The 14,980-nt window shown below is 41.3% G+C and overlaps 1 protein-coding gene across 1 annotated transcript in view; it reads left to right on the forward strand.

Annotated features, from left to right (window-relative positions):
• The first annotated feature begins 1,482 nt into the window (after positions 1-1,482).
• Col1a2 (collagen type I alpha 2 chain) overlaps positions 1,483-14,980 on the forward strand; it is a 34,928-nt gene continuing 21,430 nt past the window's right edge. The window contains exons 1-18 of the mRNA NM_053356.2: positions 1,483-1,552; positions 3,932-3,942; positions 4,515-4,529; positions 5,179-5,214; positions 6,290-6,400; positions 7,626-7,679; positions 10,431-10,475; positions 10,626-10,679; positions 10,777-10,830; positions 11,095-11,148; positions 11,518-11,571; positions 12,052-12,105; positions 13,566-13,610; positions 13,878-13,931; positions 14,035-14,079; positions 14,367-14,420; positions 14,674-14,772; positions 14,884-14,928. Coding sequence (NP_445808.2) covers positions 1,483-1,552; positions 3,932-3,942; positions 4,515-4,529; positions 5,179-5,214; positions 6,290-6,400; positions 7,626-7,679; positions 10,431-10,475; positions 10,626-10,679; positions 10,777-10,830; positions 11,095-11,148; positions 11,518-11,571; positions 12,052-12,105; positions 13,566-13,610; positions 13,878-13,931; positions 14,035-14,079; positions 14,367-14,420; positions 14,674-14,772; positions 14,884-14,928 — 954 coding nt within the window. The remainder of the gene's footprint in view (positions 1,553-3,931; positions 3,943-4,514; positions 4,530-5,178; positions 5,215-6,289; positions 6,401-7,625; positions 7,680-10,430; positions 10,476-10,625; positions 10,680-10,776; positions 10,831-11,094; positions 11,149-11,517; positions 11,572-12,051; positions 12,106-13,565; positions 13,611-13,877; positions 13,932-14,034; positions 14,080-14,366; positions 14,421-14,673; positions 14,773-14,883; positions 14,929-14,980) is intronic.

Raw genomic sequence — 14,980 nt, forward strand, 5'->3', positions numbered from 1 at the left:
CTCACCGGGAAGCAGAAAGGGGGGGGGGGTGGCCGGGGGAGTAAGAAATGAGAAGATTCCCAAGGAATTCACCCATTCCTGCTTCATGAACATAAAATTGGCCTAAAGATGCTGTTTTTCTGGGACTTTGGGGAGACTCTGAATAGGTCTCTGCAGCCTCAAGATGCTTGGCAGGCCAAAAAGAGACCACCCCCTCCCCCCAACTTGGAAGACATTCCATGAAGCTTTGGGGAGGAGCACTCAGTGTGTCTGTGCCATCAGCCTGGACAACCAAAGTCTCCTACGCCAGTGCTTCAGAATCAAAGCTTCATCCCAAGGTGTGGGGGGAATAGAGCCCTGGATGAAGGCAAAGGATGGGGGAGAGAAGTGTGGGGAGAGGTTTTATCTGTTCTGGAGGAGACAGCTTGGGATGTTAAGGAAAAGGCTGTGTATGCCCTAGGTGCCAAGTAAAAAGTCTTAATCATTCCCAACATTTTCTCCTAAGCAAGGTAATGGGAGGTGTGAGGAGGAAGGCAGAGGTGCTTGGCACTGGCTGCAGAAGGGGTCATAAAGAGGCAGCAAGGCCAAGGAGGCTGAGTGTTCACTGACCTGTTATCTGCTCCAGGCTCAGCGTCTGGGTCTGTCTGGTAATCCTGCGGGGGTTGGGGGTGGGGGGCTGTGCATGGGGCTTAACTAAAGTAATGTAATTATGTAAAGTTTATTCTTTAGTGGCAGCTCCCCTCCTCAACCAGAGAGAGGGGAAGAGAGGGAGAGAGGGAGAGAGGGAGAGAGAGAGAGGCACACAGGCCCCAAAGCAGGAGAATTTAGGGGGCAGGGTGGAGCCAACCCAGGAGGGCTGCTTTAGAGCTCGCCACGCTGTCACCCTCCACCTCTCACACCCCAGCCCCCTCGAGCCAGCAGTTGGCCCGCAGGGCACAAAGTGAAGCAGGACTGGACAGCTCCTGCCTTTTCATCTTCGGCCTCCAGGTCCCTCAACACCTGCCCCGCTGCCCGGAGCTCTGTAAAGTGCCCACGTAGGTGTCCTAAAGTGGTTCCAAACTTGGCAAGAGAGAGAGAGGGCGGGTGGCTGGGGAGGGCGGAGGTATGCAGACGGGGAGTCAGAGTTTCCCCTCGAAAGCCTCAAAAGTGTCCACGTCCTCAAAAAGAATGGAACCAATTTAAGAAGCCCTGTAGCCACGTCCCTCCCCCCTCGGCTCCCTCCCCTGCGCCCCCGCAGTCTCCTCCCAGCACCGAGGCCTGGGCCCCTGGCCCCTGCCCTCCCATTGGTGGAGACGTTTTTGGAGGCACCCTCCGGCTGGTGAAACTTTTCCCATATAAATAGGGCAGGTCTGGGCTTTATTATTTTAGCACCACGGCAGCGGGAGGTTTCGACTAAGTTGGAGGGAACGGTCACGATCGCATGCCTGCGCCCGCCAGGTGATACCTCCGCTGGTGACCCAGGGGCTCTGCGACACAAGGAGTCTGCATGTCTAAGTGGTAGACATGCTCAGCTTTGTGGATACGCGAACTCTGTTGCTGCTTGCAGTAACGTCGTGCCTAGCAACATGCCAATGTAAGTGTCTTCTGCTTGTTTGGGGTAGATGAAGGAGCGAGGCTGGAGAGGTGGGCACCCTGATCTCAATAGAGGGAAACTTCACCCTTCATTCCACAGAGGAGCTTGTGAGGTCGCCCTCTGCTCTGTGGGGAAAACCCTCGGGTTCATGAGATACAAAGAAAATACTTTAAAAGAATGGAAATATGGAAGGCTTGGCGGTTGCCAAGAGTTGGGGAAGTTTTTCTCTTAAAACTAGACTGTTAGTCTGGATCCCCAGGTTGGTGAAGTTCACAGGGAGGCAAAGAATGTTGCCTCAAGATAGAAACCCGACTGACAGAATGAACGACTCAGAGGGCTCCACTCTTCAATCCCCAGAATTATGTTCGTGGTCACCTTGTGAAACTTGAGGCCTAGTTTAGAACGCCCTTTAATAGAACAATACAAAACTCACCGGACTCCATTTTCTTGTGGGCGGCAGAGTTGGTCTAGATGACGTTGATGGAGTTAATAATGAAAACGCGCCCCCTGGAGGGGGTAAAGTGAAAGAACAGGGACCAGGCCCAAAGCTCATGAATTCCAGTAAAAGACTCCCCAGGTCCATGGACCTTATATACACTTCTGGACCATATGTAAAGAACCCAGTCAATGTATATCCTGAGAAGCGGGCTGCTTCGGCCTGTGCTTTTATCTTCTGAACAGTTAAAGCAGCGCCCCAACCCATTACCTCGCCATGGAAATGGTAACTTTTAACTAAAATAAGCTCTGTTCGGTTACACTTCAGCATGTAATCAGACACGAAAACAACAGATGTGAGCAATATCAACCTTGCCCTGAGATTCAAGAGCCTGGAATACTCCCCATGAGCCACTGACCATTAGCTTCAAATGAATCAATTGGGCCTTTTTCTAAAATGTGGGGTATAAAGTAAATGTGCCAACTTCAAAGCCATTATTCCATTTCTAGGTTGTATAACTAGACTTTCCTGACAGAAAAATGAAGAAAATCAATCGGGGTTTCATCTTGAAAATGGCTGCCTACGTTAACTAGACAAAGATGTTGTCTTGATGAGGGTTCAGGAGGGCGTGGCCACACCCAGCCCTTCAAAAAACTATCCCCAGCCACATGCCCCATGTCTCCCACAGCCTAATTTGTAATGTGTCTAGGTCCCCTTCTTCCACTTTTATATACCCGCTGAGGATACTAAGAAGTAATTGCATTGTACAAATTAATGTGACAAGTTTAGCTCGATATGAAATCAGAGTACAAGGGTGGAGCCCCACAGAAAAATATAGTAGACCTGGGGAAGTAGAGCCTTGAAGGTCAGCAGACATCCTAATCCACATCCAGGCATTGCGTAGAATAAAAGTTATCCAACGCACATTGTTCAAAATGGCTCACAAACTGGGGAATTAAAAGGCAAGCTTCCAAAGCCTGTAAGGCTTTCCTTAATTCAGGCAAAACTCTTCTTCCTCCGATGGACACAATAAACCAAACATACCGTTCATCTAATTTAACAGTGATTCTCACCAAGTGCCCTTAAATGTGAATGCAGGATGTGGCCCACTATTCTGAGTGGTGACCACTGCAACAGATGTTCTTGTTCCAAATGACACACTTTGTGACCACCAAATCCAAGCAATCTTTAGGGGTGAATCATCCTGGAGCGAATCTGACCGCAATTATATACCACGCTGTCCTAGAATTACCATACTGTAGGAACGAAACTCAGTTTCTAAAGTCTTAACTGTGGCAAAGAAGTGGGTATTTATTTTTCTCATTATTTTTCAAGATTTTAATCCACAATTATCTTTTTACATAAAGCAGCCCTTCTTAGGGAGCCAACGGGATGCTCCGTAGTCAAATGACCTTACCAAATTTAAGTGAATGATTTATAGCAAAAATCAGACTCATGAATGAATTTGCTTTCATGTATGTAAATCTCACCTTTGGGGGGAAAGGGCTAAGTCACTCCCATGTTTTATGGAAAACAAGCTCTGCCTTAGGGCGCACTCTCTCCTAAGTTTTCTCAGATTCCTGTGCATTAGTTCCTGGTCAGTCAATTGGTGAGAGCCAGGGATTCATCTCCACCACTTCCACCATAATCGCCAAGCACTTGAGGTGTCCTCTAGACACAGTAATGATCCACAGCATTTGAAAAATAGTAAATAATTAACTATTTAGTTAAAAATACTTTTATATATTAAAGCTGCAAACAAGTCACTTGCTGGTCCCTGCGATAATTTTTACCTGAATAATTTGGAAGTTATTGGAATATTTTGAAGGAGAATCAGAAGGGGTAGATCAACCGTATAGACCTGAGTATCGTTTGTTAATTACTGTTATTGATCTGTGGAATGATACCAATAACCATTTCCTGTTCTCTCCTTTCTTCAACAGCTTTACAAATGGTGAGTAAGAAATAAGATGTTTGTTCTTTGTCTTGATCACAGCAGTGTCATTTCTGGGGAGGAAAGTTGACCAGTTAGGCTTCCCGAGGAAATGTGAGGGGTGTAGTAGCAGTACAAAGCCTTCTGGCTTCTACTGAAAGGACCCACCCCATTTTCTGAAGTGGGTGGTACTAAGTGAGGCTCGTGTCATAAAACGCCCATAGGTGAGAGAGAGTAAACGAGTCCGTTGAAGTTTGGGTTTTAGCAGCAGCTACTCCAAAGCACAAGGGTGCACTGAGCTTGAGAGACTTTCGTAATTTCCCAGGGTTCATTTGCAACGAATTATGAATAAATTCTTAGCTCACGGATTGAAATCACAGCATAGTTACAGATAAGTATATACATTTGCTTTGTAGAGAACATTTTATTTGTAAAATTTTACATTTTATTTCAAAATATTAGGCTAAGGTAATAGGAAAAAACAATGCAGTTACATCTATAGATATCTTTGTGCATAATATCAAAATAAATCCATTTTAATATATAGATGTGTATATAATTCTTATAATAATCATTTATCTTTCCTTTTCTAGGGATCTGTACGGAAGGTAAGAGATGCTATGTTTCTCCATTAATATCTGAAATTACCAGAATGATTTTGGTTTGACAAAATTTAATGTGAACTACAGAAAGGAAATACTTTGTCAAGATTTTACCCATATGAATATGTTTTTACCAAACCAGAAAACAGAGTACGGTTAATGTTTGATGTAGCAAAGGTTTATTATCTTCCAGAATCATCTCTAATTACATTTATATTATACAAATTAATAATTTACATACTAAAAAGACTTTCTAAATATTTGCTTACATTCTTATAAGGGATACATATTATATTAATTATAGATGGTAAATCCAAGTTTATTTTAAAGGGCTAACTATAAATGTGCTGTGAAGCCCTAATAAATAGTTCTTAATCTATAGCTATTATCTTATTGAAAGTACAATGAATGGTATCAGTTTGGCCACTACAAATTATAGCATCCTCTAATCCTCAAGCTTGAGGAAAAAAGATTACATGTGGTTTCAATAAAAACAATACTCCGCCACCTATTGTTTCGTGCCGGGTCTTCTAGCACAAATGTAATGATATTTTCGTCAGATCCATCTTAACAACTAATTATTTGCAAAACTGGCTTGCTCGTTCAGCATCAATTACTTACACATGTGGTCCTTGGCCTTTTTGTCTTCTGTTAGGGCCCCACTGGAGACAGAGGACCGCGTGGACAAAGGGTAGGTCACTTTTAACCCATTAAAGGGCTTTGGCCCATATTCCAATAACTGCATATTAGAAGAGAAGGTACAGAAGACCGACAATGTGCAGGATTCTTTCCTACTCAGATAATTACACCACCTTTTAAGTAGATAATGTCCTGCAGAAGAAATAAATGAACATTATTATATATAATCAATATCCCCTTTCAGTCACGACTACTCTTTCATAAAGAGAAACTCTATTATAGGCGGCCACGGTCTTTGCAGGGTCTGTCTGTCTTTTAGTTTGGCCTGCCCAATACAGGTGTAATGGAAATGTGTCCCTTACCACAGAATCCTCTTTGTGACATGTTTTGTCTCTTTTGAAAAAAAGAGAACCTCTGTATAGACTGGAAATAATTGTGAACAGCAACATGTCTCTCTATCCTCGTTCATACATGTACATGCCGGGCTGCTGGCCTATTTCCTACACTGCCTTGATAAGTGTCACCAAGTATTTTGCATGCTTGGCATTATGTAATAAATAACTGCACCATGTATCTGTTGTGATACGTGGACAACAATGTACTCTACTCCATTTATTAGTATTATAATTGTATTGTTTAATTATCCTAACAACATGGATAGTGTTAAAGCAGTGTATTTTCCCATTTCTGTGAAAAAATGATCTAACCAGTTAACCTACACACATATCCCCAGTTAAGCTACTCCTCACATATCCCTCTCAAAACAATAGGTTCCCTTTACAAAAGTCAGAAAGCAGCTTCAATATACATAGTGTCCTTTTCTACAGCATGAAATGTGTGAAGTTCATAGAATCAGCTCCGTAATGAGTTCATACTCAGGGTCTACACTGGTAACCTTACACGTCAGGCTTTAAGTGTCCTCCTAAATTAAGCCTGTGTCACAGGTGCATTTCAATCAGTGACAGAGCTTATTATATTTCTACCCTTTCACATCAACAAGTCTAACAAACTGATCTTAGCATGTGTGTTCTTTATGTCTCTGGCTTTATGTGACAAACTATGCAGGGTTCCACAAGGCTACTCTAACCCTGTCCTAATTTGCTTTTGTTTAAAAAAAAAAATAACAGGGCCCAGCAGGTCCCCGAGGCAGAGATGGTGTTGATGGTCCCGTTGGCCCTCCTGGTCCCCCTGGTGCCCCTGGCCCCCCTGGTCCCCCTGGCCCCCCTGGTCTTACTGGGGTAAGATGCCTTACACATTCTTAACTTAAATCTGACTTTCGTGTCTTTCTCTGTTGGAAAAAAAAGTATACTCACTGTGAAATTTATTTTTAGCCGTTACAGAAAAAAATCTTCTATTTAGAAATTTAGTATATTTTATTTCATTTCTTTGGTTTGTTCATTTAAGGTTTTGCTTTGCCTGTCTTTTTTGAGGCCTTGTCAATTACAGGCCTGGTCTTTGTGTTCACTGAGGGTAGCCGCAGCCTTCAGCACCATTATTTAATTTGGGGATTTAATATCTTTTATCAGTTCAGCACAAATAAGAGGTGTTGCATTATTAAAGAGTTTGATTAGATTGAATTACGTAAGTGAAGCCCCTGGTCTTAAGCGATTTCACAAACATCCGACCCTCTCTATTCTCCTTGGCTTGGAGACTGCTGAACCAAACATTCAAAGCAGTTTTAGGTTTAATTTGCTGGAAACTAAATTGAGAATTCCCTTTTTCATTAATATCTTCTTTTAGCTTTATGTCTTTGACAATGGTATGAGTGCCAAATGGCCTCACTGCAGGAAGGAAAACATATTTGCTTAATTGGTTAGCACTATGAATCAGATTCCTAATTCTAATACCCAACTGTATGCCAGTAAAATAAGACCTTTCTCTCCCAAAGATCTTATTATGATTGCTTATCTTCTGAGTGCATTAAAAGCACCTTCTTTAATACAGTTACCACTCGAAGAGAGATCTTTAACAGGGAAGTTATTACTGTGAGCAATTTTTTAAAAGTTTAATCTTCCAAGGGGCATTTTAATTTTCCTGTAACTTGAAAACTCTTCACATCCCCTTTTGAAACTCTAGCCAGAACAAAGAAGTATCTTAGTGACTTGTAGGCTAGGGCAGCAACTGCTAATACAGCGTGTTCTCCTGAGCTCTGCTCCACTCGAGAGGGTTCTGAGGGACTGTATAGGTTTAGAAAACCATCTTCCCTCGGTCTAGAGGTAGGCAATGGGTGCATAGGAACAGATTTCTCAAGGCAGATGAGTCTTGAAGAATAAGAAGGGGACTCAGCATTGAATTCTAAGTCATTTCTATTGACACTTGGATCTCTTTTAAATTGTATTGGGGAATTAATTAAAGTATTAAATAGTATCAGGAAATTAATTAATCGATTGAAAGAAGAATGGACATTGTAAGCGTATGTATGACCATTGACCTATAAACTTGTGTGTGTTTTATTCCCTCCAGAACTTTGCTGCTCAGTATTCTGACAAAGGAGTTTCAGCTGGCCCCGGACCAATGGTATGCTTGTCTCTTATTATCCTAGAGGGGAAAAACAGCTTGTGTAAGGGAGTTTACATTAATCCTCACAATACTAAGTTAAAACTCCATGGTTAGATCAAATGAAAACAACTCCTTTTTCTACATTTATTAGATATCAAAACTGAAGGCCAGGTTAGGCGTTTTCAATTTTCTCTACCAACATGCCTCATAAAAAGATGCCTGAAAAAAATGATCTTTGGAGATACAGACCATAATTTGAGCAACTGAATTTAACTCAAAGAATTAATATCTATACATTTCTCTATGCCTTTCCACATTCCTTAAAATGTAAAGCAGGACTGAAAAACAGAAGTCTTCACATTGCTCCCTGAACCTGTTGGAAAGGACCAAGGAGCTCTAGTCCAGCCCCTTCCCTGTAATGGGAAAATCTGGGGCTTTACCTCGGGTAGTTAAGAGATAACATATGGTTCGTGTATTTAGTCCTTGAATAGAACACTTTCTTAGTCACAAGAATTTACCAGGTCCCCCCGACATGTTCAGAACCACACTATGGATTTGCGCAGCTGGCTGCAAATGGCAGCAGTTCTGAGTCACCTTGAGGGACTTGACGGTATAAGGAATGTTTCCTTTCTCTCCGTTCTGATGAAAATGCCTTTTCTTGTCTATCTATTAAAAGCCAGGATAGAAGAGAAGTCAAATTTAGCATTTGTGTCACTCAGCACACATCCTGTCATTTGCGTAACCATTTATAAAGCTTCCCTGTGTGTCCGGATGGTGACCTGGCTGACAAATGGAGCTTCTACCAAACATTACTGAGATGTGATAAAGAGAAAATAGACATGATCATGAAAAATGTACCAGAGTTTATAGAAAAGGATGAAAATGTCCCAGAAGCAAAAACATTAGATTGATGAACGACTGTAGAGTTTAATACACATGCACACAATTTGGCTATTTTAATTATCTGTTTTCCAAAGGCATTTATCTGACAGTTATCATGGTCTTTAAACACAACTTTTACCTGGGCTCTGTATCAGTGCTCCATCTGCATGAGACATTATTCTGAACCTAATGGGCCGAAGTAAAGTAATATACTATAAGGGCAAGACAATATTTTCTGTAAATTAAAACTCTCACTTGTAAAATAATGTAGCTTTAATTGATGATTTCCAATTTCCTGATTTTTTCCTGGTAATTTAAAACGTTCGTATCTGAAGTGAAAAATTGAAGCGTTCTTTCAGCTTTGTTTATCTTAGACATTTGAAATGAGTTGTTTCTGCTAATGCCGGGCATTACTCAGATGTAAAGTAGAATCCATTTCTCAAGAAGAGGCAAAGTGGGAAACAAAGCAGGAGTAGATGTCATTTTATTTTAAAAATTGAAATGGTGGACATAAGCCTGAGAAATTAATGTAGATTTCAGATTCCCCTTTCTTTGAAAATTTTTTTCTGAGAATATCAAAAAGAGTATTCACTTTAAAATATCAGTGAAATATAATTTAAGCTTGTACCTCTACCCACATCCACAGACAGATGTAACTAACAGATAGGTGTTTAACAAAAAGTGAAGGTAGGCAGCAATAAAGGGTTAAATAATTTCCCATGTTGGAAAATCAATAACTACAAAACCCCACAGGGTTCTTTTCTAAATTAATCAGAGTTCATTTCACAGCCTCCACAAAATAAAATATCCTTTATGTAAATGAAGTTGTTGCAAATACGGGGAAAGACGAATAAATATAATTAAAAATTCATAACATCAAAAAAATTATACTTAATGAATACCTAAAAAATATTTTTATTGAAAAGTGACAGCTTCTTTTAACATTGAAGCCACTTCTACAACAAAATAAATAGTTCTCATAATTGAAATATTGTGCTTTTTAAATTAAGTATGTAGTGTCTCGCTACAGTCATTTAATAAAGTGGATAGGCTCAACTGTAGAGTCCTCATGGTTGATGCACTATAAGCAAATTACTCAAGACTTATGCATGAGGTATTTTTAGCTCTCTGAGAGATGGGTCCTACAGATGAGTTTAAACAAGCATTGATTACTACAGAGGCAAACCAAAACTACTTTTAGCTCAAAAACTCATTACATTCTCTTTTACTTTACGTTTGTGATCCACTAAAGAGAAGACAAAGAAGAAAGAAACACTACCGTCATTTGTGTTGTTTTTAATACCCTATGATAGATTCCTCCAACAGGCTGCCTCAATAATAATTTATTTTTGCTTCACCCCTCATTACATCCACTTTCACTTGACATTTTCATCAGTCATCAAACAGGCCTCAAAAGAGCTTTAAGGTTATAATAAACATCCCTTTAATCATTGAAAAGGACTTTTGATCCTTTTCAATGTATGGCCCAGTGGCAATAATAGTATCAATTTCTTAGCTACGTAGCACATAGAAAGATGACATATGACAAAGGGAATCTAACAAATTCTTTGTCATCCATTCTGTGTCCTGTTCTTATGCAAAGATCAGCTCTCTTCGTTGCCTTAGAATAATCTCCAGATGCCCAGTTTTGCACATTTCAGGGAACTTATGACTTCCCCCATAGGATTCTCATTGAATTTAGAAGGTTTGGTTGGTTTAAAAAAAAAAACCTGAAGATCAGGAGAAGGTGTGGGAAAATTGGTTCATCTGTCCATCAGAAAATTCCAAGGGCTCAGTGACATCTTCTCTAAATCCAGTCTATCCCATTTTGAGACTCCCAACAAGGACATGTCTTCTTGGTGTTAACTATGTGTATACTCTTTACAGGGCTTAATGGGACCCAGAGGCCCTCCTGGTGCTGTCGGAGCCCCTGTAAGTATCAAAATCCTATAATCATTCTTATATAAAAGGGAACGTTCAACATGACTCTCACATGCTGAGGATGTTGGTGGACGGCAAAGGATTTGCCTAATGTGGCGACTTCCAGATAAATAAACAAATGTTCCTTTTCCTCTACCTTAGGGCCCTCAAGGTTTCCAAGGACCTGCTGGTGAGCCTGGTGAGCCCGGACAAACGGTGAGAACATTTTCTCTCTGTTTTAAAAAAAGAAAAAGTCTCCGAAGAGAGGTCTGTGAACACAGCCTTAACCTCAATGCATCTCCGTTTCTCATAGGGTCCTGCAGGTTCCCGTGGGCCAGCTGGCCCTCCTGGCAAGGCCGGTGAAGATGTAAGTGATGGCCAAGCTCTCCCCAGATAACTGTTACAGACTCCCATGTCAACAGGACTATCTAGAGTCAACACGGAAAGCTCAACAAACCTGAGTCTCCCCATACGGGAAATATGACTTTAATGAAATACTAATTAACTTGCTTATGCTCAAGAGATATCATTGTTAATCAAACGTGTATTCTAGGCCACATAATTACGCGTACCTTTCTCTCCTGATGGCTTACTAACTGAAGGATGACCCTAGGCTGCTTTCCTGTTTTAGGGTCACCCTGGAAAACCTGGAAGACCTGGCGAGAGAGGAGTCGTTGGGCCACAGGTAAGATTGTTGACCACAGGATGTGGTTGAGGATTAGTTATAAGCATGCTTCTGATGGTGGCTCAGATGTCACTCACGCTGGTGACATGGACTGAAGGTATCTGACAAGGGAAAGAACCAAGAAAAGAATGCAGATATTTTATTTATGTTTGTAACATAATATCTGTGACAGCAGACTAGGACTAACCAAACTGTGTTACCATCTTACTTATTTATATCATAGCTGTTAGTTTGTGGCTCCATGCTTTAAAAACGTAACACCCTTAAATCCCAACTGAGCTTTGAGGAGAATTGGTTTGGAAAGAGGAAAGCACTGTGTTTTGGCTTCAAAGAAAACCTTACTCACCTTGCTCTGGTCCCCTCCCCAAGGGTGCTCGTGGTTTCCCTGGGACTCCTGGACTTCCTGGCTTCAAAGGCATTCGAGTGAGTGACTTCTTCATCTAAACGAGAAAAATAATTGCTGATCATGGGGGTGGTGAGAACTCAGTGGTATTTAAATTCCTGGGTGGACATCCTAGCTTCCATTTTGAAAATGCTGGAAATTAAAGTGGAGCCAACACTCATCAAAAATTGAGACTGATGCAGAAACACTATGTAGATTCTATAATATATAGATTGTGCGTATTTTTAAGTACTTAGAACTATCTAAAATCCAGAAAATATTAGGGTGAGAGGGATGCAAGGAAGCTTGTCCAGCACCCTTCCCTTCTTACCTGTGTGCAGGCCAAGTGATTGGCCTGGGGTAGTAGCGGAACCAGCTCAACTGACCTGGACCGCTGGATCGTGTTCTTCAGCAACCATGGGATCTGTCTAGACGATAGAATCATTGCAAAGGTGGAAGACTCTGGTCTGACTGAGATTACAAAATGAAAGCATTTTTGAAAAGTACCTGTTGCCTTTCAGGGACACAACGGTCTGGATGGATTGAAAGGACAGCCTGGTGCCCAGGGTGTGAAGGTAAATACTGAGTTAGGAACATTGTCTGTAAGCAAGTCACTTAAATCCTCCATTGCTGTCAAAAAGTATCTTGTCTCCTCATCTAGCCTTCAAATCCCTCAATGGTGGGACAGTGAGATTCTATGACAAAGGGCCAATTACTAATGTTTACTTAACTTAATGTTTACATAAATAATCAAATGGGAAATAATGTTGAAATTTTCTTCCTCCATCCCCTTTCCTCCTCTTATAATGTCACTGGATCTCTGTAGCCAAAATAAAAGTAAATCAACATATTACCAACTATTAGAACGAAAGTGTACTACTTTAAAGTGTAAATCCTCCTTTGTCTTGCACTAATTAGGTAGGTACATTCATGTCACAATGCACTTTTCAACCTCTTTCCTCTGATTTGTCTGTGCACACTCAAAAAAAATTTTAATTAGGTAATTAAAGTCTCGGAAGTGTATTATCTCTTGGCTAGCCTCTTCTCTGACAACGTTTCAGACCATAAAATGTTCTCTTTCCTATTAAGGAGATAATGTGATGTTAAAGTGAATACCAGTGTAATTACAAATTAATGAGTAACAAATGCAGGCAGGACCAGAGATGAATATGAATATGGAGAATCTGGTCTAACTCCTCAGCTGCCATACAAAGGATAAGGTCAAGTCCATTCTCCCATGAGCCCCAGCATTAGAGCTCAGATTACTGATCACAATGTCGTAAAATTTTAGAGCTAAAAGGCACTTTGTAGGTGCCTTCATTTAGGAGAAACGGAGATTAGGAAGAGCTCATGACTTGCCCAAAGTCATGCGTCTGGTTAAAAGGCAAACTCAGAAATCTCGTGCCACACCTTCTTAAAGTGGATTCTTCACCTTAGACCTAGAGCTGGAGAAGCAGCTCAGCAGTCGGGTGCTTGCTAAGTAAGCAGGTGCCAAGCCTTTGATTTACTACTCAGCATCTCTCTCTAAGCTAGAGTACCTTGAAGGAAAGAGCTTTTACATCCTCCAAAGTAGAAAGTGACCCACCAATTCCTAGCTCTCAGAATAAAAAACAAATCTGATGGCCCCAAAAACTATGAGGACGTCTTGACTTTCCATTCTTCTTAATAAAAGGCGATAACACGGGGCATTCAGATAACTCTGAAGATGGTAACTTTTGTTACACTGAAAGAAAATGTGTCATTTGTTTCTCTTTTCAAATCATACCCCTAATCTATGGAGTTAGCTCCAAATGTCTAGGATATAGGGAAAATTGGAGAGGGGTACAATTAAATAATCACATGTTTTTAGTACCTTAGCTTTGGCATATTTAAATAAAACTCTTACCATATTTTAAAAGCATAGGTATATGAGATTATTGAAAAATAGTCTGTAAGTATAAAAACATGTTTAAGATGTACAAAAGACTCAAACTGAGTGCAATCAGAAAAATGATATGTATAATGAACAAAGACTCTATTTTTCTTCTGCATATAGGGTGAACCCGGTGCCCCTGGAGAGAATGGAACCCCAGGTCAAGCAGTGAGTATTGATCAATTCACTGGAAACCGGAACATGCACTCATAGCATTCTGAAACCTTAGAGTTTCTGATAATAGCCATTTCCCTTGGCATTGCATTCTTGATATGTTCTTATATCCTTGCACATTCAACTTTTACCTGGTGTTGGAACATAATTTGTATTCTTAGTGAACTCTTACATGTGTTAGAAATTGGACAAAGTAAGTGCTACCTGTGACTCTTTTGAGATCGGCACTCTGGATTTTATTAACAATATTTCTGCTTCTAGGGAGCCCGAGGGCTTCCTGGTGAGAGAGGGCGTGTCGGAGCTCCTGGTCCAGCTGTAAGTGGTCCAGATTTTTTCTTCCCTTTTAATCTTTTTAAAACGCTGTCTGATGGGAGTTCCTTGATGTCCACCTGACTGTCGGTCTTTCCTTCCTTTATAGGGTGCCCGTGGCAGTGATGGCAGTGTTGGCCCCGTCGGCCCTGCTGTAAGTTCTGACACTGGGGAGTAGAAAGGGGTTAAGCCTGTGGGGCAGTAGCTAACTTTTATGAAATGACAACCTTTTGGAGATTTTTGCCAAATGTTTCTCTGGGGTCTGTGGAAGTTTCCCTTTCTAAGTAGCGCAGGCTAATACAAATACCTAGAGCTACTGATACATAGAATAAAACTCATCCTCTGTAGAAAAACCTTGGACTTCTTTCCTTGATAGAACTTTGTGCTTGTTTTCCTAATCCACTTCAAGGAAATTTCTTACACCTTCTGCTTTGATTTCAGGGTCCCATTGGGTCTGCTGGTCCTCCTGGTTTCCCAGGTGCTCCTGGTCCCAAGGTAAAAGTGCTGGGTGCTATCACCATCTTAGTAAATCCTTTAGTACTACCTGAAATAGCAGTACTGTTTACAGGGAGGGGGGACAACTGCAGAGCAAGTCCCTGAATCAACCCCACCCTTTAAAATGAGTACAGAAGTGTTTTCTCACTCTACGTTTGGAGTAAATCCCCTAAAGTTGGTGCTGTGATCAATAACTGAGTGTGTTGTCTTGTTATTTACTGCTAATTCACCGCCCTGTTATTTCCATTCTCAGGGTGAACTTGGGCCTGTTGGTAACCCTGGCCCTGCTGGTCCTGCTGGTCCCCGTGGTGAAGCGGGTCTTCCGGGTCTTTCTGGCCCCGTTGGACCTCCTGTAAGTAGTCATGGACATAAGACAGTTGAGGAGAAAGACTCAAGGTGTGAGCTCAGGGAAGGTAAGAAATCCTCTCATTCAGTGAGTTTTTTCTTCTCCTTCCCCTCATAGGGCAACCCTGGAGCAAATGGCCTCACTGGTGCCAAGGGAGCCACTGTAAGTACAACTGGGTAGCTGGCATGTGCTGTTTTGGTTTAAAGGTGCTTAA

This window comes from Rattus norvegicus, chromosome 4, assembly GCF_036323735.1.
Source record: "Rattus norvegicus strain BN/NHsdMcwi chromosome 4, GRCr8, whole genome shotgun sequence".
NCBI classification, from domain to species: domain Eukaryota; kingdom Metazoa; phylum Chordata; class Mammalia; order Rodentia; family Muridae; genus Rattus; species Rattus norvegicus.